General features: G+C 40.1%; 1 protein-coding gene across 1 annotated transcript in view; it reads left to right on the top strand.

Annotated features, from left to right (window-relative positions):
* CPXM2 (carboxypeptidase X, M14 family member 2) overlaps window positions 1–23,740 on the top strand; it is a gene marked incomplete at its 5' end in the record, with an annotated part of 77,882 nt that overhangs the window by 35,101 nt on the left and 19,041 nt on the right. The window contains 3 exons of the mRNA XM_040606978.1: window positions 13,120–13,204; window positions 13,742–13,892; window positions 21,598–21,686. Coding sequence (XP_040462912.1) covers window positions 13,120–13,204; window positions 13,742–13,892; window positions 21,598–21,686 — 325 coding nt within the window. The remainder of the gene's footprint in view (window positions 1–13,119; window positions 13,205–13,741; window positions 13,893–21,597; window positions 21,687–23,740) is intronic.

Here is a 23,740-nt window from a genome sequence, read left to right as displayed (position 1 = left end):
AAATGAATGTGCAATATGATAAAAGGCAAACCAGAAAAATACCGCCATACCTAAGAAAAAAAGAAGAGGTGTGTTTTTTTTTTCCTTCTATAGTTTAATTTTCTGCTTTTTTAATTTTATTTCTTTTAATGTTGCTGTGGGAGTAGGAGCCTTTTCGGCAATAAGGTTTCTATACTTATTCTGCATTGTTCTGTGTTAGGTAGATAATTACTGTAGCAAAGTCTTATTCTTCTGTCATACTCTTGACATTGCTGTTCCTATCAACACTAGTGCTGCATGGCTTTGTCTTGTCATATTGCTATTTTTAGTTCAGCTCTGCTGTGAGTTTACAGCAGGACTTGATGCTCTATTTATAGTTGGTATTCACAGTCAATTTTTTTTGGTTGGTTTTTAAATTACTGAATCTTGCTTTTGCCCTCTTGAAGAGTTGGTGGGCAGAACCCTGAAGGTCTGCAGGAAGAGCAGAGCTGGTGCTGGGGGAGCAGGTCCGGTCTCCTCCTGGGCTGTTACTCGGATTTGTGGAGAAACAGGCACATTTCTGCCTTATAGGAGCAAAGATGGTTTCAGCTGGACCAGCTGCACTGTGGGGCAGGCTACTGTCTCCGGAAAAAACATGCCCTGTAACACTGAGCTCTGCCCCATGGAGAGGGCAGGGGAGTGGGGACAAATAACTCCAGGAAGGGGGTGACCTCCTTGCCTATCTCCAGCTTGCTCACAAGAGACTGCCATGGAGGTGGCTTTCTTTGTCCAGGTGTGATAGCCTCCATCTCTCTTGGTGTCTTTTGATACAGTCTTGTCTGTGGAACTTGCTTCCCTGGAGATCTACCTCATTTTCTCTCTCCCCTCATCAGCTTGAACAGATAAAACCAGTGTAGTTGACGTTTCTGTGCTCTGCTTCTGCATCTGTAAGTCCCTCAATTTTTAAAATAACTTGGTGCTCCCCAAGGTACCAAAGATGCTCATGCTTTCAAAAGAGCTTAGACTGAGGTATGTAGCCCTCATCTGAGCCAAGAGCGGTGTCCTAGGGTTTCCATAGTATCGGCACCTGAGAACATCATAACCAGGAGGATGGCAGATGCTGCTTTCTGGATTAGTCATGTTGCTGCATCTGAAAGGTGATCTCAGTGTGACTTTCTACCCCAATTCTTTCCAGCAGTCAAGAAGGTGAAAGAAAAAGGAAGAAAACATGAATCCTGGTGCTGGGGAAGAGTGACACAAAGGGGACCTGAATCTAGACAACAGTAGAGACCCTGAGCTTGGAGAAGAAGTTGCCTTTGGGTGGGGTTCAGAGGCAATGGTGGAAGCTTTGGTAGTCACAGCAAATTTCGGGGACAATGATCTGGCTGTAGTCATGGAGGTTGCATGCAATGAACTGGCTTTTGTAAGCCAGTCCAGGAGAAACAGGCTGGTAGGACTTCTGTGGGAGCGGGCAGGTTCTTCTGTGACCATATTGCTGTAACGGGCACTAGAAGTGAAGGGGACTTATTAGATTCCTTTTCTTATGCTTCGCTGCTGGCTGTGTTGGTATCAAAAAGGACTGTTTATGATGTGAAAGTCTGTACAAAAAGATGCCACGCTGTTACCTGAGGCACCTTCCCAACTTCATGAGCTTATGTGACAAGAATATACGGCTTTCATAACTAATAGAAACATGTTGAAGAATAAGATTATTTCAGGTAGGAGAGCCAAAAAACACCCCTCTGATCTGTGTTGCATTAGAATCAAAAGCCTGCCAAGCTTGAGAGCCAAGGTAAAACTTTTATTTAAGCCTTGGAGACTTTCCCAGCATTATATTAAAAAAAAATATAAAATGATTTAGACACCGGGATATATGCTAGGTTCAGCAGTGCTATTATGTGATAGTGATAAAGAATTGGAAAAGCAACCCTTTTTTTTTCTCCCTCTTTGTATTGAACAAGAAACTTTGTTAAAGTGGAAAAATGTACTTAACTGGAAGTCCTCTCTGAGCTTCTGCCTGCGTCAGATTTGCACCTGTCCTGATCCCTTTAGCTTCCTGCTGCTGACCTGATGAGGATGTGTGAAGTGACAAGGGAGGGCAGGCAAGGACAACCCACTGAATCCTGCATCAAATAACTGCCCCTCACTGCAGAGCTGCAACGTTTGAGTTGTTAGCAGTCTGGTCTTGGATTCTGCTTGTGTGACTGATGCTGTAGCCAGAGCTAGTATACTGGTGGTGGGAGCAAACCTTTACTCCTTTATAGCAGCACCGGCCACAGCAGTCTGGTTTTGCTGATGGCCCACTTCACCCAGAGACAGTTTATTCACATCCAGCCTTGCTTTCTGGGGTTTTGGAGCTTTGTAGGCAATGATGAATTGAAGGATGTACTTGACACAATGCAACGAACACAAATGCGTGGGGTGGTCACTTTCTGGATGTTGGCAGGAGCGGCTTGGCCTCAGTTATCCCTCTGCCCATCCCAACTGGAAAGGTGCTGGTTCCCAGCTGAACTTCCCCTGGGGCTGGGCTCTACCTGCCACCCAGGGCTTGTGCGTCTGAGCCTCCAGGAGGGAGGCCAAGGTGTAGAAACAGCTCTTGAAAGCAGGGGGGACCTGCCTAGAGAAAGGAGGAAGCTGTGCTTGGCTAGTGATGGATACTTGGATTGTTTAATTGTTTCCTTTTTAAGGAAAAAGATTTTTGAGTCAAGTTTTGCGCTCAGAGCGCCTGCTGTGAATTCCATGATAGTCACGTGGAATCAAATCATTCTGCTTTACTTGTTTCCTCCTGTAACGAGCAAAAACAGGCTCTGAACCAAAATCTCCTGGATTTGAGGAGTCCTTCCTTTTACCAGTCAAAGCAAGGACACAGCCTCGAGGGCTGTTGCTGCTCGGGCACCTTGGTCATTCTCAGGAAACCTGAAATCAAGGCAAAGCGCTCTTTTTACCATTGTAAATGGCAAACTCTGCTTAGACGATCCAGAATATGCAGAATTTCACAGATAAAGTGGTGCCCACCTGCAAGAACCAGCACTTCTTTTTGGTGTTTACACTAAAGATATCCAAAACTCAGGAGTGCCGCAAGTGTTGATTGATATGAATAAAAGCTAACAACTCAGGAGTGGGAAGAATACCAGTTCCTCCGTACAGACCGAGAACATCTGGAGCCGGGAGTCTCTGGGCAGTGAGCGCACAGCTTGACTATGGATATCCAGCAGTCGATAGCAGGCCATTGCTGATGCCTCTCTGCAGAACTGCTTTGTTTGCCTTCTCAGGCTAGCGAAAGTTGTGAGTGATGTGACCTTTAAGGAAGGCATGTGACATCCTCCTCTGAGAGGTGAATGATGCCACAGCTGGCCTACAAGAGGGTGTATGGCTGAATATTTGGGGGAGAAATACAGTATGTAATTCCTTACATTGCTGCCAATAACTCTTTCAGTTTTATGAACTAAGTATCTTTAAACAACTGTTCGGAGCTGTCGAGTGGGACACGGGAAGCATCAGTGTGGAATCGTGCCACATATTTAAAATAATGATGTGATAGTTTAAAATATGCACTCTCTTGACAGAGGGAAAAAAAATATTTATCACTCTCAGCAGTTTGGCAAAAATCTAAAAAACATGTTTCCCACAACCCAAACAATCTTTTGATAATTCAGCACCACCTTTCTTGTCAAGAGAAAACCCACATGTCTAAACAGAGAGAGAGTGTACACCGACTGTATTATAAAGCTTCAGACTGTTTCAGCAGAGAGGATGTTTTGACTTTTAGAAGAGGATGCAATGTTTGAGTGAAATGGATTTGTAACTTGATGCATTTCCTTAAAATTAACTTTTCAACCATGTTAAATTATGCACTATCACTGCACATTATGAAATAATAAAATGACGACAATAAGAAAAAGCATGTATTAAATAATCTGTGTAGAATGCTCAAATTCCAAAGCAAAATTCTGAAATTTTTAGGAAAAAAATCAAACTAGACTTCCTTCTCAAGTATGTTTTCTTCAATATTTTCCTGAAAGGTTTTAAGATTTTAAAATTTTTTATGCAAGATACTAATCTTTCAGAAAAAAAATATGGGTTGGTGTGTGTGTGTGTGAGCAATTTTCGAAGTCTGATTTGGGTAGGGGTTAGTCCATACACCTGGTAAACCTGCAACAGCACTCAAAATGTTTGTTGGATGGAGGAGATGATAAATCATTGGTGGTGTTAGCTGGAAGGAATAATTACAATTACTTACACATATTGCTTGCTTCTAAACTGACATACTTTTAAACTGGTCACTCTTTTTCATCACTGTTGAAGCTATTTTAACCAGAAGCTAGCGTAGCCACCATTACACATTCCCTACTGTGTCACTTGTTTGATTTCCTTGTACTACTCTGTAGGGATAACAAATAATAAATATCCAGCAGATCTGATTCTGTGTGTGATCATGCTTTTGCTAAAGACAAGATATTTATAACTGAATTGGGGGGATATTTTTGCAATTTTTTTATAGTACATCCTCATCTTCACCCTTCTGTATGAGGTGTAGCTCTTCATGATCCCCCAGCATACCTTTTGACAAACTGCCCTTGGGGCATTGTAGGTCCATAGCAAGCTGGGTACCTTCCAGAGATAGAGGATAAATTTAGGTCAGTGCAGTTTACTTGCTTCTAATTTTGGTGGTACAGCATTCTGCTGTTTCTTTAGTCACAAAATGGATGTGTTGCCCCAAATTTTAATTATTGCTGCACTTACTGACAATTCCTCAGGAAATGAGAGTCACTTTCATGGACAATCTGTATGTGAGGATTGCAAGGTGGTGAACTTTGTTGCTTGCAAGAGGGTAAAAAACCTTTCTTCCTCCGCAGTTTATCAGTCATTCATGCTATTAAGACCGTGGTCTCAGTAGTAAGATCAGCTTCATGAAGAGATAATCACATCAGCACCTTCATTATTCTAATAATAACAGTATAAAGAGCAGTGATAATCCTTTTGGTGTAATTGTATTAGCATTTGGGACAGTGTAGTGGTTACTCATAGGTGTTTAAAGTCGTTTCTGCAGATACCCAAGAGAATGATTTTGCACTCTAAACATGAAGAAGGAGCAAAATACAACAATGGCGTAATGCTGCTTTTGAAAGCATAGTGGAATAAACTGTTGATCCTGTCCAGCTCCCAAGGACAACAGACATACTTGGTGCTGACTTTCAAAGCAGTACCTCCTGCCCCTACACAGAGGCTGAGAAAATACTGATGAAACTGCAGCAAATTCAATCAAAATGTCTCCATGTTTTATCCAAATTCTGTGCTAAAAAACCCAGCTGCTGTGTCCTGACTTGAATTGTTACGGTACACTTAACTGGTGCCTGGGTGACAGGACTGCAGAGATCATTACAGCTTCCCCAAAGTCAGCCTCTCGTGCAGTGAATCGTTCCAAATCCACTGAAATCATATCAACTATATCGATCTGAGTTATAAAACAACCTGAATTCAGTGTTGAAAAAGCTCCCATGGCATGTTAATGTCACTAGTTACGTATTATACCGGGGTTTGTGATTGGTTTTCTCAATAAGTTATACTTTTCCATTAACTCTGACTTGGTAGAGCCATCTCACGGGCTTTCAGTGGTTGCAACACTGAGTCTGCTTTTTGCAGCTTCAGCCTCCAGTGCTCTCCATCTATTTGCTTAACTTCAGTCCCTGTGCCATGTTAATCTTCCTCCTCGATTCTTGTCATCTACGCAGGATTTTGGTACCATGTTCATCACTGCTGATGACCGCTCGCCATCTGTTCCTGGGTTTGTGACCAGCTCAGATGATCCCATGTAGGTGGAGTTCTGACAGCACACCCAGAAACGTATTCATACTTTCACAAGTTTGACAAAAATGTCTAAACTGATGATGTTCTATTGTGGGTATGATTTGTCATGGTGCTCTCGCTCCAGTTACAGCTCTTGCCAAAGACCTGCTGACTCTCTGTGCAGTGCTGGGAGGGAGCAGGTCACAGACATCCCCAGGAGAAGGATGAACCACTGCTTTGCACTGTGGAAGAGTGGTGGTGTGTGAAGAGAGCCTGCTTTGCACAGCAAGGCTTGCTGGGGATGTTCAGGAGAGGAAGGAAAGCTTTTTAACCTCCATGGAAGGGACCACAATGGGTAGTTTGAAATCAAGTGAGCTGAAGCCTTTAGGAGAGGGATGCATCAAATGAAAACAGGCATTTGCTACAGCAGATTACTCACAATTATTAATCACAGCCTTGATTTGTATATTTTCCATGTGCATTTTGATTCGTTGCAATGGGAATGGTTGTGGGGGAGGTTACTTAAGGGACATCAGGCAGCTGCTCTTCTCCCCTCCGCCCGTGCCCTGCACAGCCCTCCCAAGTCAGCATCCCTTCGGCGTGCATCAAGTGGCACTTGGCTGTATCTTTGTGTGCGCTTGGTAGATGTGAGGCCCTTCAGCATGACTTAAAATACACCCACCGCTGTGCACGCAAATGGCAGGATTTGCTGGTTACTGACAGAGCTTTTCATTTCCCATTGCTTTAATATTCATGGGAAGGAGACAAGAAGACATAGTGAGGCAGTGCCTATGTAGTTCAGACTTTTCAAATACATGACTGATTTGCAAAGGTGTAATAAACACAAAAAAGAATGGAAAATTTAAAATGTCACAAAGAGGTTTAGGAGAAAAAGGAATCCTAGCTTGGTCGTCTTCAGCAGATATAGAAGATATGGAAGGGGAAAGTCTGGTGCAGGAAGAATTTCAGACACAGGCACATGTCTTGGCAAAGACTGGCCCAAAATCACAGTGTTAGGGCCATAAAATCTTTGGGGCACAGGATGTCTTTGACCCCACGCAGGAGACCTGGCACCTTCAGGTGTTCCTATCTGACCACACAACAGCAAAAGGAAACACCCACAGCTGGCACTGGGTTTTTGGGAAAGGTTGGAAAGTCAGAGACTAAAATCTTGTAAAAACCTGGCTGTAAGTGGCAGCTGTTGGATGGGAAATGCATTTGCAACCCCAGCTTCTCCTCACTGAGCAGAGATGTTTGAAAAATCTGTACTTAATTCATTCTGAGCAAATGAAGTTCTGGCCCTGGGCTTTTCTTCATAGGGCCTCCGAAGAGCTGGATTTCACAGCAGTATATTCATTTCAGTCAGCTAGAAGCAATTTTAAAAATTAAACATTCAAAGATTTCAATTATTAAAAAAAATACCCTTCTTGCTAGTCAAGCTCCATCTCTAAATCATATTTATTTTAATTAGTTTGTAAAACTTGCTGGGCTACCTGTGGTTAGCGTAAAGCATTTTTTGACTTGGCTTGTTTTTGAAACTGTTGAGCGGTGGATGATTTAAAATTTTATCAGCATAAATATTATTATAGAATATTAATATTAATGGTTTTACATTTAATTGCATGAGACTACAAATTACTTTTTCAAGCAGAAACCATTTAATTGCCAGCATGCTGATTCTGTTGCATGAGTACTATTGAAGGTTTGCCTAGCATAATTTTAGTATAGATATTCTGCTCTTTCAAGTATTTTGGAGTATCAGTTTATATATATATTATTGGAGGATGCACATCTATGTGCCTGTCTGGTTCTATTTTCTATTAATTTTAGGGTTCTGTAATGGAGATAAATCAGATTATCATTACAACAGAAGAATAATATGGTCAGCTGGAGCCAGGTCCATTGTAGATGTTGCTAACACGACCTCTGCCAATGTCTGTTAGTCTCATCCCCAGCATCTCTGCCACTGTGGGCTTAAGCTTCTGCTGACCGGCACATGCCAACCTTCCTCATTTATCTCAACTCATGTGGGGTTTTAGTGATGTGGAAAAGCATCCTTAGAGCCTAGGAGAAGAGTATCAGATTTATTTCACTTGTTGCTTATTCAGCTTTCCATAATTGAGAAGCTTGCCCTTAAAGTATTACATAGAACAGATGCTGTTCAAACAAAAATAAAGCCGTACCTAAATAGTGAGAAGTCTCAGCTGATGCACTCACCTGCTGAGACTGGGCAGCCAAAAGCCTTGCGTCCCTCCACTGCTTCTCATTTAGTGCTCACCCTGTGTTGTGCTGAGTTGGGAATCGTCTGTGTCTAACACACGTACAGAAAAGTAAGCAACTTATGTTGGGGATGTCCAGGCAGAAAGACATTTTGTTGTTCTGGTTCTGTCATGTTGCCTTTCCCTATGCTCCGTTGCCTGATGATGTGGTTAGATAAGGAAAAGCTGATGTGCTGGACAGGACCTGCCAAGGCTGTAGGCGATCTGTTTCTAATTCTCTGCTTTGATTCAGGTTTCCTCTCTGTCCCTGGGTAAGTCACTTAATCCCCAGGCTTGTCTTTTTTTGGATGGAAATGGACAAGCTGAACACTTCCATGGATCACCAAAACCCTAAATTTAAAATTGAAGATGTTTAAATAAGCCTTGTCTAAAGCTAATGTATTTCAGATAAAACCCAACTACTTAATAATAATTATTTTTTTTAAAAAAACACATTAAGTGAATTGGGATCATATTTTAATTTTTGCATTTGCTTTCTGTGAAGTGAATTAATTAATGTTGGCAATAGATGCTGAGATTTTTCACATAGGTTCCTCCTGGAAAGATAAGGCTGGCATAAATTTTACAAAGGATTCTTGATGGGAAGCACCTGAATCCAAATGATTCCTGTCAAATCTGTGTCTCGTGATCCTTTTCTAGCATTGATGAAATTTGTGAGGCAGTCATGTAAGTAGCACTTTGTGCTAGAGCATGATGAACTAGAGGTAACCTCAAATACTTTTAGAGGTACTGTCACGCAATAACGCTGGTATTGCCTAGCCTCCTGCCAAGAAAGAGCTCCATAATTAGCACGCTTTTCTCTGAATGCTGGCATAGGGCTTTCCACGCATGATGTCTCCTTGACTCTACAAAACCAACAACTATCTGTATTTTTGCCTGAGGAATATAATAGTAGGTCCAGGGAGATTTTGTAGCGTGAATTCAAGAAAGCTTCTCTAAAAAAATGGTAGGGACACCCAAAGTACCGGAACGCTTTAGGCTTTCTTTCAGCTCTCCTTAGATAGCTTTATTGTTCAGTGCTGATGGGCCCTGAAAGGATTTGATGTGACGCGCTGCAGAAATTAATGTCTGCAAATCCCAAACCCAATGAGATGGATCTTCTTGTCATCAGGTAACAACACAGATGACATTCTCCAATACTTCTTTTAGCACAAGACCGTGCTTTAGCTGTCATGTTTCTGTGATGGATCTCCCCAAAAGCTTGCAATTTCTGTGTCTACGTGAGCAACATGAGCACCGTGTATGTATTAAACTCTTCAGTTCTAGGAAGCACCGTGCTCACTGTAAACAGGCTGGCTCCTGATTCGAGCATGTGCCACACATCCATCTGCTTCCTAGAAGCATCAGACCTCCTGTGCCAGGCATGTGTAGAAAATCTGCAGCCTCTGAGAAGATTTAGTATGTTGAATGTTCTGCTGGTCTGTATCTGTAGAAATATCTGGGATTTAAAGACACTCAGATGTCTGGTTAGAAGTCCTGTGCGTTAGCTTCTGCTAGCTTTCCAGATACTCAGAACACATGAATACATGCAGAGTTCCCCTTCCCCACCACGGAAAATATGACTTTAATGCAGAAGATGCCATTTCTGAGGGGAATCTGAATTTACAGCAGCCTTCTTACTATTGGCAAGAGCTGTTTTTCTTATGACATTGGAAAAAAAAAAAGGGGGGGGGGGGGGGGGGGGGGCGGGCCAGGGAACCTGAAGGCCCTAGAGGCAGTTTTGCATTTAGTGCTGGTGGGAGAAGGATCTGTTCACCTGTGATAGTTTTATTCTGTACCTCAACAAATGAAAACTGGATGCTTATTCCTTACAGGCAAGCATAGTTAATAGGATGCAGTGTGCAACCTAATAATTACGCCTATTTATTTTGTCCCATGACCCTCTGTAGGGGTCTATACTGAAAATATGTAGCCTTCTATACTGAAAATGTGCAAGACTGGATGTAGTCCCATTTATATTTTAATTGGCAGCCTGCCTCTGGAAAGCATGTTACTTGTTGCCATTCAAGAGGGAAAATGTTTACGACTGACTAGTATACATTTTCCCTTGGGAGAAGCTTGAACCGTTGCAACTGTAGAGAGTGAGAAAATTAAAATATGGTAAATAAAAGTTCTATCTTGGAAATATTAGTGCAACAGCAGCATTTTCTCATGCCAGTAAAACAAGCGAGTTCTTTTTAAAACTTTCTATATGAGCCATGATTTTCTTATAAAACTATCAATTATGAAGAGTGTTCACTGTTTTCTTGTTTTCGTGTGACCATGATATCCCGTTTGAATTTTTTTCCAGGTGTAGAGTAATGAATAAGGATGTATTATGTTTGCCCTACTAATCTTGTTTGTGCAGTTGAAGCGAAAAAAGGTCTGTAAAATTTCCAAAGCAATGAAGCTATTTGGTTTGTGACATGGCCTCTTTTAGTCATTTAATCGAATTTTGAAAAATGGCCAAGAATATTTAAAAAAAAACCGAAACCAAATGCCCCCTAACAACCAACCCACAAAACAAACAACAAAGAACCCACCACTATTTTACGTGCACTGGATACGTGCACTGCCACCACCACCACCCTTATTCAAACCCATGAGTTTGGCTCTCAAGCTTGGGGGATTTTTTCAGTCAGAAAAAGCTATTTTTCTGCTTCCTGGAGTTTGATCTTGGCCATTTTCAAAATTCCTAATTTCCATTTTTGTTAGAAGTAAATCCGCCTGCCTTCGACTTATGGTCACAGAGAAGCTGAGGCAAGAAAGTAAAGATCTTTACAAGAGTTAGTAGAAACTTACATAGCATGCTGAAGTCATGGCTATCTTCCACACATGAAGACCTGAGATGCCAGCATGGAACTTCACAGATTTCCAGTTAATCCCTACCCCAAGAGATCTGCCACTGACAGGCAGACAATTAGTACTTTCAGAGTACTTCTAACTTGTTAAAGTTGTTTAACACATGATGTAGTTGTGTGTACACTGTGAGTGATAGATGTATTCAACTTTTCAATAAGATAATAAAAATAGTCCTGTTTTTTTCCATTCAAACTAACGTGAATGGCAAAATCTATTCAGTGAAGAAGGCTGGGTGAAAATTTGCAAAGGACTGGTTTCGTCTGTAAACCAGCTGGATTTGTTCAGTCATTTTTTTTTGAAAATCACATGACATCTTTGACTTCTGAGGGTACGACTATACTACATACATAAATGCTTTTCCAAATCTTACTAAACACTTAAATCTTTGGATTGAGGTGTCATTCTAAGTCTGGGCATCAGTTTGAATCTTTTGTGTGAGTAGGACCACTGTTACTGAGAAAATGAAATAGTAGATGGAAGTCCAAGGTTATAAATTTTATGCTGCCATGCATTGATTTAGGCATTATCTGAAGGTCACAACTGTGTACATGATGAAGCTGGGCGAACTTGTGCAGATCTTGTGGCTATGAGTTTGCTCTTGTTCTGCCCCTGCCCCTTTTTTGGTCTTCACCCTGGCCTGGCTCTCTTTCAGTGAACACAGAAGGGCTAGTTTGTCCCTTCAATATAAGCCCAGTGGAGTCAATGTGCGCGGTTATGGGTAGTTTGCTAATATTATTTGGTGGTTTTAAAAGAAAGAAAACCAAAGTTGTCTTTGTATGGGTGCAGTACAAAGAGAAGTTTTTCTCAGGTCATAGAGTCATAGAATGGTTTGGGTTGGAAGGGACCTCAAAGCCCACCCAGTCCCACCCCGTGCCCTGGTCAGGGCCCCCCCCCCCCCAGCCCAGGCTGCCCCCAGCCCCATCCAGCCTGGCCTTGAGCACTGCCAGGGATGGGGCACCCACAGCTGCTCTGGGCAGCCTGGGCCAGCGCCTCGCCGCCCTCACGGGGAACAATTTCTGCCTCACAGCTCATCTACATCTCCCCTCTCCCAGCTCTGACAGGTGTCTCTGTCCTTCCAGGTACTCCCTGATCTCTGATCCATGTGCTCTGATGCTCTTCCCATAACTGCCCAAATTCCCTGTTCTCCCCAGTCCGAAGAGCTTTCCTCGCCCTGGTTTCACTTCCAGCAATGTGACTGTGTGGCTTCGCTGGGAAGCTGCGCTCAACAACTGCTCTAGAGGACTACTGGTTATGCACAATCTATATACATGAATATAAAATTTAATCATCCTGGACTGACTTTACGGTACAAACACACCTCTAAGCCAAAACTCTCCTCCACGTCACTACCTATTGAAACCAGGAAGGTGTTAGGGGAAAAAAAATCAATTCCTTCTGCCCTTTGAAATATGAGAGGAGAGTCAGGGCATTACCTTCTCCATACCTGTATACACATTACAATGGGAACGTCCAGTGTAAAAGCTACGTTGCTTTAACTCCACTCGGAACATAGGAAACCACATTTTATTTCTCCTTATACTCTTCTTTTAGCTGAATACAGACAAGGCATAGTTCAAGTACAAATGAAGATTTGGCTTTTGTAGATTACAGGGGATTTTGCTGTAAATCAGATAACAGACCGCTAGAAAGATCAGCCTACCAAAGATTGATCTGGATATTGTAGTAGCACACTAGTGCTGTGATCAATAGGACCCTGCTGTGCAGAGGCAGAATTGTCTCTTTGTTCCTATCTGTTGCTAATAAATACAGGAATGACTGCAAACTCCAGTCATTCTTGTATTGGAAGAAATGGAAATTTTTCTGGTTGAAATTCACGGACTTTTCATCCTCGAGGATTTATTACTTTTTTCCATCCTCTCTGATAACAGCAGCAGAAATAATAAATGTTCTGTAGCTGAAAAGGTAAGATTTTTGAACACTGGTGCATCGGTTCTAGATAAGCTATTTATCCCAAACTCTGCGTATAAAAGAAAAGGAGAGCAGTAATCCCTCACCTCCTGAAATCCCAGAGTGTTACCTTGGTGGGTTTTTTTTTTTGCTTCTGTGTGCTAGGCTTTTTAAATTATCTGTTGAATCTAGATTTGCATGTCACTTTTTCAGCCAAGTGTTGACGTGACTTTGCCAAGTGGGATTTCCATTGCTAGCAGTCTTACAAGCTTTATTACACTAAACACAATTTGCAGTCTTTCTAAGTTATGAAAAAATAACTTAGTTACTCTTTGTCTTTTTCAAGGAGTAACTGGGTGACCTCTTACAGAGTATTGGTGAGCAATGACAGTCATGCATGGACTGCTGTCAGAAATGAATCTGGAGATGTGGTGAGTATCACAAAACACGTTTTATGAAGAAAGGCAGAGATGGAAAAGCGGGGGCTGTCCTCGTGCAGTTTTGATTTGCCAGATTAGCCAGTGTAAGACTACAAGGCCACATTTCTCAGTAGTCCCACTAATTTTAAGAGTGAATCACGTAATACAGAGAGGGACCTGGAACACCCTGTATGACAGATCTGCACGTGTCTGCCTATGGATGTGAACGCCACCCTGGCAGTAGTCTTTGTCCATGATGGGAGATGTTTCTTGTTGCATGGCCTGTGCAAAGGTTAGCAGCAGTCTGCTAATCCCTGAGGACATCTCATGCCTGTGAGGTGTCTATTGCCAGAGAGGGTGTGGAGCTCCAGCTCCTTTGCCCCTCTCTGAGGGACACGGGGAGACTGCGCTATTTGCAGAGCAGTTCTGGCCTGAGCCACCATCAGCCTGGGGCTGTACCAGGTGACTGTATTTGTTTCTATTACCAAAAGTGCTAGGAGACTTTTTGAAGAACTGATCTTGCCATTTTCATATGTTTGGCCTGCATAGATTTTTGAAGGAAACAGTGAGAAAGAGATCCCAGTTCTCAATATGCTGCCGGTGCCGCTGGTTGCACGTTATATCCGTATAAACCCTCGGTCCTGGTTTGAAGAAGGTAGCATCTGTATGAGGCTGGAAATCTTAGGGTGTCCTTTGCCAGGTAAGAGTCTTTCTCAATTGATGTTGACATGGCTGCTTGTGCCAAGACTCAGAAATTTTATTTCCTTTGGATATCTTTGCTTTTGATGTAATACCTGTCTTTAGTGAGAGTTATGCAAAAAAAACCCAACCCCAAATGCATCTATTTAGATACATTGACAGCATCAAGATAACTCTTCAAATGCGACCTCATAGTATTATTATAGCTTTATTAATAAAACCAGATTGCATGGACGATCTAACAAGATTTTCTCTGTTATTTGGGCTGAAATGCAATTAATCTTACTGAGTGCACATGCACTGGGGAGGGAACAGGATTAGGTATTGGGACAGTCACTTGCAGATGTCTTAAGCTTCTTATGATTATGTAGTCTGATGTTTAAATATTTTTTTTTTTTATTTCATCGTACAGGCCATAGGACTTCCCTGAATTAATTTGAAGGCAAATACTGTGACTGAACTAGTGCTTATCTTGTAGGGGGGAGGAGGGGAGTTGGGCATGTACATAATTTCTAGCCAGTTTCAAGAGTTATCAAAGCCATCATGATCCCTGGTAAGTTTCGGGTGAAGGTGAATGGTCCTACCCTTGGTAAAGCTTGTGGAAGAGACACAACCTGATGTTTAGCACAAGCCTCCAGCGTTGGCTGTTTCTCTTTTGAGTCTGAAACACAATTAGGGTTTTGCCAAACAAAGTGTACAAAATGAAATCTTATACAGGCCAGTTAAAAAGAAAACCAAAAAAACAAAAAAACCCCAAACGTTCGGCATTCAGTACTGCAGATTATGGCAAAGCCATGTTTCTGTTAAGCACATCGTAAATAGTCTCATGGTAGATTTGTGCCTTCATATGTGTATGTATGTATATATAAATAGTTGCAAAACTGTTTGTTCAAACCTTTTCTAAGTTGCCCAGTACTCATTTCACATCTCTCATCTGCTTTTTTTTTTTTTTTTTCACTCTCATTAATTGTAAATTCTGGCACCTTGGGGATAGCTCTTTCTTTTTTTTGCAGGGGGCTATGAATAGTATTTTCAGAAATACTAGAGCCAGAAAAAGCGCTGCCTTTCCAGAGCCTATCCTTACTGCTTTAACTGTTCCTGCTGCTGTTCGGAGACTTGCTGCCTCCAATTCCACTGTTGATGTAGGGTCTTCACATGACAAGCAGAGGTAGCCTGATTTTTGTCTTTTAGATGTTTAAATACTTATGGAATAAAAAACCAAGCAACCAACCAAAAAAAAAACCCAACCCAACACCAGTCTGGGGCATGGAAGGGACAATTCTCTGACAAAGAGAAGTATGGGGCAAGTGCCATGAAGCTTAGCCTGTAGGTGTGTTACCATGAAGCAGGGAACGCCAGCAGCACTTGGACAACTGCTTTTCTGTGGGTGACAAATACATCCTGCACCTGAATGGCACTGACCAAGGGTGTCCTCTGTATGTAAATATTCATGTTTTCAGTAGGATTCTGATTTCTTTCAACTGTGGATCTAGAAAAATTCAGCTCTGTGGGTTGCTTGTTTCCCATTGTACCTTTTACCCTGGAGGGACAATTCCAGAGCCAGTATTTCCTCATGGCTCTTGAAAGGACTGGTGGGCTCAAACCATTTTGGAAAGCAATTTGTAGGTAAATTCTCACCATCTTTTTGTATTCCACAAAACTGTACTTGAAGAGGGAGGAGCAAAAATGTTGGTATTTGGAAAGGTGATTTTTATTACGTGCAGCAGTTACTTACACTAGATTCTTACTGGGTATACACCCATACAGGGCCAAATTCTGCTTTGTGGTGTTAGCATTTGTCACCCTTCAGCTTCAGGGGGCTGTATCAGCGGGTGAAGGTGCTACCAAGGTAAGAACTTTATCTGCACTTCCACCACTGCTGCAATGAGAGCTGTTACAGCTTCTTGCACGTCTTGGGTTAACATAGAAACAGCATCAGTGCTTCTTCCTGATAATCATTTATTGAGTTAATTGCCTGCAGTGACTGATTCAGTTTATTCCTGGAAGAAAATACCAGAAGTATTCATTGAGAAACACAATGGGAATGGGGTGTGTTTATTCAAAATGTAATTGGACTGAAAGAACTAATAGGTTTTGATAAGCTGCTGACCCGTCTTTTTAGCTCATAAAGAACTGACATTTCTTTCTTCTAGTTCATTTTATTCATTGCACGCAAGGCTCTCAAAACAAAGCTGTTCCTCAGGTTGCTGAGGCCCTTTCATGCACGTTTTCTTCCTGTAGGACATGACTTATTTTTTGCAGTTCCCTCTAACTGGATTCCTCACCCTTTATTGGCATCATCTTATTCATATCCAAGTTAGATAACCAACTGGTTTGGCCGTGGCTCCAGCATCTTTGATAGCACTGCTCTAGTACACCGATTGACTGTGCGACTAGAAACCAAGGTTCTTTTCTGACCGAGTTTCCTCCTAAGTAAAACTGAGCAAGTCTCCTAAATTCATCAAAATCAGGAGGTAGGGATCTGTCAGTTCACACATCTCTATCCTTTCTGAAGACCCATAAAAGAAACTATGTGATGCTCAGTTTCCTTGAAAACCCACTGTGGGTTTGATTATATTTGCACCCTGAGTGTGTACATACAAGAGATCAAGTTGTCTGGAGGAGCAATTTGGTCATGTTTTAGAGCATCCACGCACCCTGTCCTCCTGAGGCAATGCCAATGCATGGGCAGATGGGGCGTAGGGAAATACTCCAGGACAAAAGGGGAGATAGAAGGAAAGTATGTAATTTTTCATGACTGAACTTCTTTGCATGTCTTTTAAACTTGTAATGTTCGGATTCATGTCTTTATTAAACCATGAATAAGTTAAGAATTTGCATTCAGTCTGTACTCTATATCAGCTTTCCATCACGTAGGCTCACGAGGGAGGGTAAGAAAGGAATACCAGATAAAGAAGAAATCTGAATAAGATGTTAATATTCCAGAAAAGCTTGTTAGCACTGGCAGAATGTGATGGAAATGGTTCGAGGCAGCTAGGACTCATTCCTATTGTTAGTGCTCTGTTAATAAAACCTGCTGCATATGCTACGTGCACTAAAAGTTGGACAAACCGTGAGAAAGCATTATTTAGATAATTGGAACAGAGAAATTACCAATTATATAAGTGGTATTAGATAAGATGACTGTAATTTGTATCACTTAAATGCTTATGTATTATTCATAACATTTTTGTGTATTGTAGGCTAGTTTTGACAAACAATCTTTTCTAGACTATTACAGTAGCTCTACCAAAAAAAAAAAAAAAAAAAAGCTGTGTTATCCAACTATGTCAATACGATCTTTCAGGGAACAGAAGTGATTTGCTGTTTCACCAAGGAAAAAATGTTTAGCTGTGGAGGAAAGCTGGCAGAAAATCCTACCTATAGGAGAGGATCAGTGCTGCCATTTCTTACTGGGAAAAAAAGGGGACAAAAGCTGCAGCATTTAATTCCCTTCCTGGTTTCCAAAACTGTTGGTATTTACATAAATGTAGACTGACACACACAATCTTTTGCAGTTGCCTCAGAGGGATGGATGTACTTTCCTTGCCTGTTCTTTTTCAAATCTAAGGAAAATCAGAAAGAAACTGCATATGATCAAAAGTACCCCAAGATAGGAGACAGAAAATTAGCTGAGCTCTTCATGCATTTATTTATACTGTAGAGTATTCAAGGCAATAGGCAATTATTTTAATGGAATAAATTTGTGATGAATTTTAATTTTTAATAATTCTTATATAGAAAACTATCATTGGTATCATGATTGTGCCATCACTTTCAACCCAAGATAAAAAATTAACTTTACTCTGTAGCAGAACACTATGTTTTGCAGTGGATGCATCATTCAGTCCTATTTTCACTGCTTGTTTCTTATTGCCAGGCTCCCTGCTTAAGTCTAGAAGTGTGCTCATTTGGTATAAAACTAACTTTCTACAAGTATCTTTCATTATAAGTGATCATGTATACAGCAGTACTAAATTCAGCAAACTACTTGTGAGAGTAGATTTTTGCTTAGACTGACAGTCTGTCCTTGTGTTTTGCTTTTATCATTGCAAAGCTAAACTTAATCTTGGGCAATTTAAAATTTTTGGGAGTTTGCCTGGGCAAAGGCAGAATAAAAATGAGACCAAATTCAATAATTCGCCCAAGAAAGGCCAATGTATTATGTTTCCCCATACTCATTAAGACAGATGTGTACCATCCCCCAGCAATGCAGTGGGTGTCGTTAAAAGGTTTTTTTCTATTTTATTTGTAAAATGAAATGTATACTATTCCGAATGGTCCTCAGAATTACCAATATTATCAGAGTCAAACTGTAGGAAATCATTAGAAAGATCAAATGTTGGTAGAAAACCTTTTAGAAGCAGCTACTGCAGGTTAAGAGGTTGAGTTTTCTATTATTATTATTCATTATGCTTAATGGGAACTAGTTGTTTGGTATTTGACTATACATCAATGCATATAGGAAAGAATCCATCTACAGCTGAAGCTTATTATTTCATCAGTGATTTAATATGTGATGTTAATGCTCATGACTGCCATGGAACAGATCCTGTGGAATAAAAACTTAGAATCAGCTGATATATCTGCCAGCAGATTTTTTTTCAAGATTATACATGTTCTCTCTGGCACGTTCAGTTCTGTGAAGACTAGTCAAATCCATTTGTGTGACATGGAAATGAAAAAAAACCAGTCATTTGTAAAATGGCACGTTGAGGTTTTTAAGGCAGTCCGAAGGATTTAGACTGGAATATTCTTTTTATCAAAAACTTGCCTAAATCACTTGGATTGACTTAATTATCTCATCCATTTGGAGCATCATGTGAGCATCACTTGAGCTTGCAAGCTCCATCAGTACAATACCATACAACTCATTGTAGGACTCCTGTGAGAATGAAGCACAAAAATCCTGTTTGGAATGGATGCAAGTTTTACTTACTAAACGAGAGCATTTTGATAATATTGTTTGGTGAGTGTTGATTTCATCTTCAAGTCATTGCAAAGCTCACTTCATACCTTCCCAGTGCCAGTTAAAAGAATACTGAAAACCAAAGGAAGGGGAAAAAAAAAAAAAAAAAGACCAGCACAGATGCCTTCTATATGTCAAACTGCTGAGCAATCGGTCCTTTCTGGTATTTTTTATGGGCAATCCCCAGAGCTCTCATGCTGGAAAGTCGTTGGGTATTTTAGAGCTTCTTAGTCACTTGTCCATTTATATAATTTATATATACCTGCAAACTTAATTAACTCAACCGGTAATGTAAAGATAAATTAGTGGTAGAAAAAGCTAAGATATTACTTTATATAAAAGACAGTGCCACAGTTTTGCAGGACCTTTTCTGCTTGGAAGAAAGACTGTCTGAGATGTTGCCATGAATAAATGAGTATATTTCAATTCTAGTTCTTCTGTGATTTGAGTTTCTTAGTCTCTTATTCTCTGCTTTATTAAAGAGAATTATTTTTGCCAAAGTGGGCCTAACCAGCTGTGCACAAGATTTGTATGCCTTTCTACATTTAAGCTTTTAATTTTCTAATCTGTATTCCTGCCGCAGCAGAAATCCAGTGATCCAAGCAGACTTACAGTAGAGCCTGGCAAAACACGAGCGCTAATTCTCTACGGAGCTGTCAAATTGGGCAGGTTTTGAGGAAGGACCAGAGACACAATCATTCTCACTGTACCATTTCTTTGTTTCCACCAACTCTACAGCATTCACAGTCATTCCCATGACAATAATGTTTGATGTATGGAAGAAGTGCCAGACTTTGAAAGGAATGGGATTAAAGTATTAAGAACAAATATCGTTTGCTGTATATTTTGGCTCGTGGTGATAGAGAAAGCCTTCAACATCCTGACAGTTTTATGATGTTTATATTTTTACAATTGTGAAGATATTCTGTATGGCACTAAACACATTCTCTCTTTCTAGAAGAAGTGGGATTTTTTAAAGATTTCCATTTTTCAGTCATCAATATATTAATGTTTAGTTTCTACAAATTAAACAAAGAAATCTTGTTTCCTTACCTCATCAAGTTCAAATTCAAATCCCTTTCTAGGTGACCTTCTGATAGAATAAGTTCCCACTGGAAAGGACAGACTGCATTGAACAGCCAGGTTTTGCTGAAGCAAGATGGTCTTTGACATTTTTCAGTCGTATTAGTACAACAGCGTTCAACTGACCTTCCAGTATTTATGCCGAGATTTTTTTTATTATTATTTTCAATTTTTAATGGCAGAATTTTTTAATTCTTCTGGGAAACCTTAGGGAATGGAAGGGGAAACAAGCATGTGAATAAGTGTTAGAGAACATGAGTAAGTGAAGCTTAATGGAACTTGCATGTTTCATATCATAAATAACTTAAATAGTTCAAATTTTGCTTTCCTTCCACATTAAAAAAGCCCTCAAAACCACCTCCCAAATACTTCTAGAATGTTATAGGAAGAACAAGATTGAGAATTTTTAATGTTAGAAATATGAAGCTTAAAAGTTTTAAGTTATAAGGTATTTTTAAGTGTTACGGGGTTTCTATAATTTCATGAAGTGTTTGTTGTTGCAGGATAGCATCTACACATTCTTCCTATTAATAGTTATGCTTTTTTCCCAAAAAACAAATTATAAGTGCTAGGTGATACTGTTTCAAAAAATCATTTTTTCTGCTCTAGAGACAATGGGTTTTGGCTGTGTTGCAATTAGACAAAATAATACTTGGATTGATAATTGGATTATTATTGGCTTACATATTTGGATTTTTCCCAATAATTTTAAACCAACTGAAGATGATTTTGTGCTAAGGGAGACAATTTTTCATAACAGCCTGACAACCACTGGTGTAACAAATGATTACTTAAAAATCCAGACATCCCAGATATGACAAATTAAGGAATGTTCTGATGTTTTCCAAATAGACTTGTTTATTTCTACATCATAACAGATTAGGCTAGGAGCACAGGTATCAGGAAATATAAAACTGAACCTGAACTGTTTTAGCCTGTTTTCTGGTGGTTTTTTTTCCAGGTGAATAACCTGGAAAGTCAAGGAAACAAAACATTTTCTTCTGCCACATATTTTCCTTTGATTCATCAAAGCACACAAACTATACATTATATCTGCATAGACATTAATATGCTAATTCTAAAGTGACAAACACCAACTTCCACAAAAAATGTTTGGGAAAATAATGAAAATGATTGGGAATGTTTAATATGCACAGTAGAACCTTTCTGTATTTTGCAAACATGGGCTCTGAAAACACTCATCAAGAAAACTAAAAGGTAATTCCTTGCAATAGTAAATTAATCAAGTAGACGCAAAACATTTGCTGGGGCTTTTTTCTCTGATGTGATTTCCCCACCCCGCTCTCTTATCTTGCATGACTCATGGTTTTCCAGTGTCTTTCACCCTCCTCTATACCCTAAGGATGCCCTTCTGCTTTTCTGTTGGAGTTTAGCTGTTTGTGCAGAGTAGCTGTCTAGCAAGCTGATGCCTGCTGCCTCCTCGTTTCTATTTGGATCTATGGGAGCTGATTTGTGCAGTAATTAGAAGTATTTCAAATGTGTTGTTTCTATGAGTTTTGCTTTTGAAAACCTGTTTTAAATACATATAGGATGGTGGAATTCAGATTTCCACATTCCTTGCATGCATTATGGCTAAGCATCTTTATATTTGAAATTCATAAGCATGTGAAAATTCTTTTATTTATTTTCTCAGACCCAAATAATTATTACCACAGAAGAAATGAAATGACAACCACAGATAATCTGGACTTTAAGCATCACAACTACAAGGAAATGAGGCAGGTAGGCAAAGAGGCTGGTGTGTGACCTCCTGGATGGAGGGTGGATGGGTGCAGGTTTTTGAGTTTTTATAGCATCTGAATTCTACCCATTAACAATATTACTAAGTGGTGTCTGCAGCCTATTTATTTTTTTTTTTTCTGGTTTTAATCTATTAAAAGCCCAAAGTCTTAATTTGTACATCATCTAACCTTTAACAGGTGACACTACATGGCAGAGGGAGTATTTACACGTAACTTGCCATCATTTTTCTTGTAGGTTTATTTGAGTGGTGAATGTTGCAGCAGTTTTTCCATTCAGATCTGACCCTGCCTTAGCCATCAGAATTCTCCTATATTTCAGTATCTTTGGATAATCAGAATAAACTCTAGGGAGTCCAATTCTTTATTCACAGTTGTGAAAATCAGCAAAAAATCACCAAAAACACTAGGAAAAAAAAATCCTCTTAGTATAATTTTAAACCTACCAGCCTTGTTACTCTTGTTCCCTTGACTCCAAATAGGCAACATTGTTGTTTTTGTTATTGTTCTTAATCTTGCTTCATATCACCACAGACATAGGTGTGGGTTGTCCTAAAGAAGACTTTCTGCCCACTTTCTATTCAGCTATAAGGATAATACGTTTGGACTTGAAGTGTGTGAATCATTTGCTGTGTGCTGGATTTTCAGCATATTTATACTGCATGAATCACCATTCATTTTTATTGAGCAATTGTGTACTGAGTCACACATTTATTTCAGTAGAGATTTCATGGCCTATATTTCTTAGCACAAAGATTAGACAAGTAGAAACTCAATTGGCATAATTACTGTCAAGAATAATAAAATAAAGTGTATTTTAGATTTTCGTTGCAGAAAGGCAGGTTGATCACGTTAGAAATATCTTTGGGGGGAAAAAAAACACCACAGCTTTAAAACAGAATGTTTTTTCTAATTTTCATACAAGTAGAAAATTTGTGACTGTGGATGACAGCTGGTCAGCTGTCAACTGTCTTTGTGCTCTCCCAAATTCTCTGTGTCAAAATAGTGTATTTAGAGCTCATTGTATTCTAAGTGGGTTCTGCTGCTGGTACGCAGAAGATTGTAGGTTGGGTTGCAATAAGTCTTATATCCCGAAAGCTACCCTTAGAACTTCATAATTTCTTTCATAAGCGTAAAATGGAACAATAATTGTCAAGATCCAGAGTCAACTTATTTTTTTTTAAAAAAATACTGTGCACTGTTGTCAGTTTTGCTAGCTACTTCACTGCCAGCCATCTTAGAAAAACAATTCTCTCTGAAGAAACTTATCACAAACACTGGAGGAGGAGAGGGTGTTCCCTGGGCCATGTTTTGGAAGCGTTATATTACATTGCAATATGTCAAGTATTTGTGAGAAGGAGGGATTTTCCTTAGTGTCAGCTTATTTTAACAGAACTCTCTGTTTAGGAAGATGAAATTTATAGTACCAATTTTTTCTCTTAAAAAAAATCATTCAAGATTCTTTCTTCAGTCAATGTGAACAACTTGCTGTGTCTTGAATGCAGAAGTCAGGATTGTCTTAGAGTCCAAAATATTTACATGATGTATTTGTGCTGAATAGGAAGCTGTTAAAATGGATGTTAGATAGCCCCAGAAATAGTTTGACATGGACACTGGAGTACAACCTTGTCTTTGAAACAACAAACCCAGATCATATTTTTCTTAGTAACGTTAATTTTGAAATCCATTTAACTGGATGTCGCTCATACCGTTGGACAAGCCAGACTCCAAGCACCCCTGAAGTCTTGTGTTACTCTTCATGGTCAGCTGTGTTTATGGACTAGATTTAATGGTAATACAGAATATTGAAGATCACTTGTATCTGTATCGAAGGGTGAAACAACCAAATGTAGAAAACCAAAGTGCCGGTGCTGGTGCCCAGCAAATATCCTAGGCTGCATGCAATGCCAGCTCGACATCTCTATCTGATAGCCTCCAAGCTCAAGGAGGAGGTAGTTTCAGTTTTGGGTGGCAGCAGAACAAGAAACACAGAGATCCTGGTAGCATTAGGTTAACAGTTGGACTCAGCGACCTGAA

This window comes from Falco naumanni, chromosome 9 (genome assembly GCF_017639655.2).
Source record: "Falco naumanni isolate bFalNau1 chromosome 9, bFalNau1.pat, whole genome shotgun sequence".
Lineage (NCBI taxonomy): Eukaryota > Metazoa > Chordata > Aves > Falconiformes > Falconidae > Falco > Falco naumanni.
This window is presented reverse-complemented; position numbering and strand designations above follow the sequence as displayed.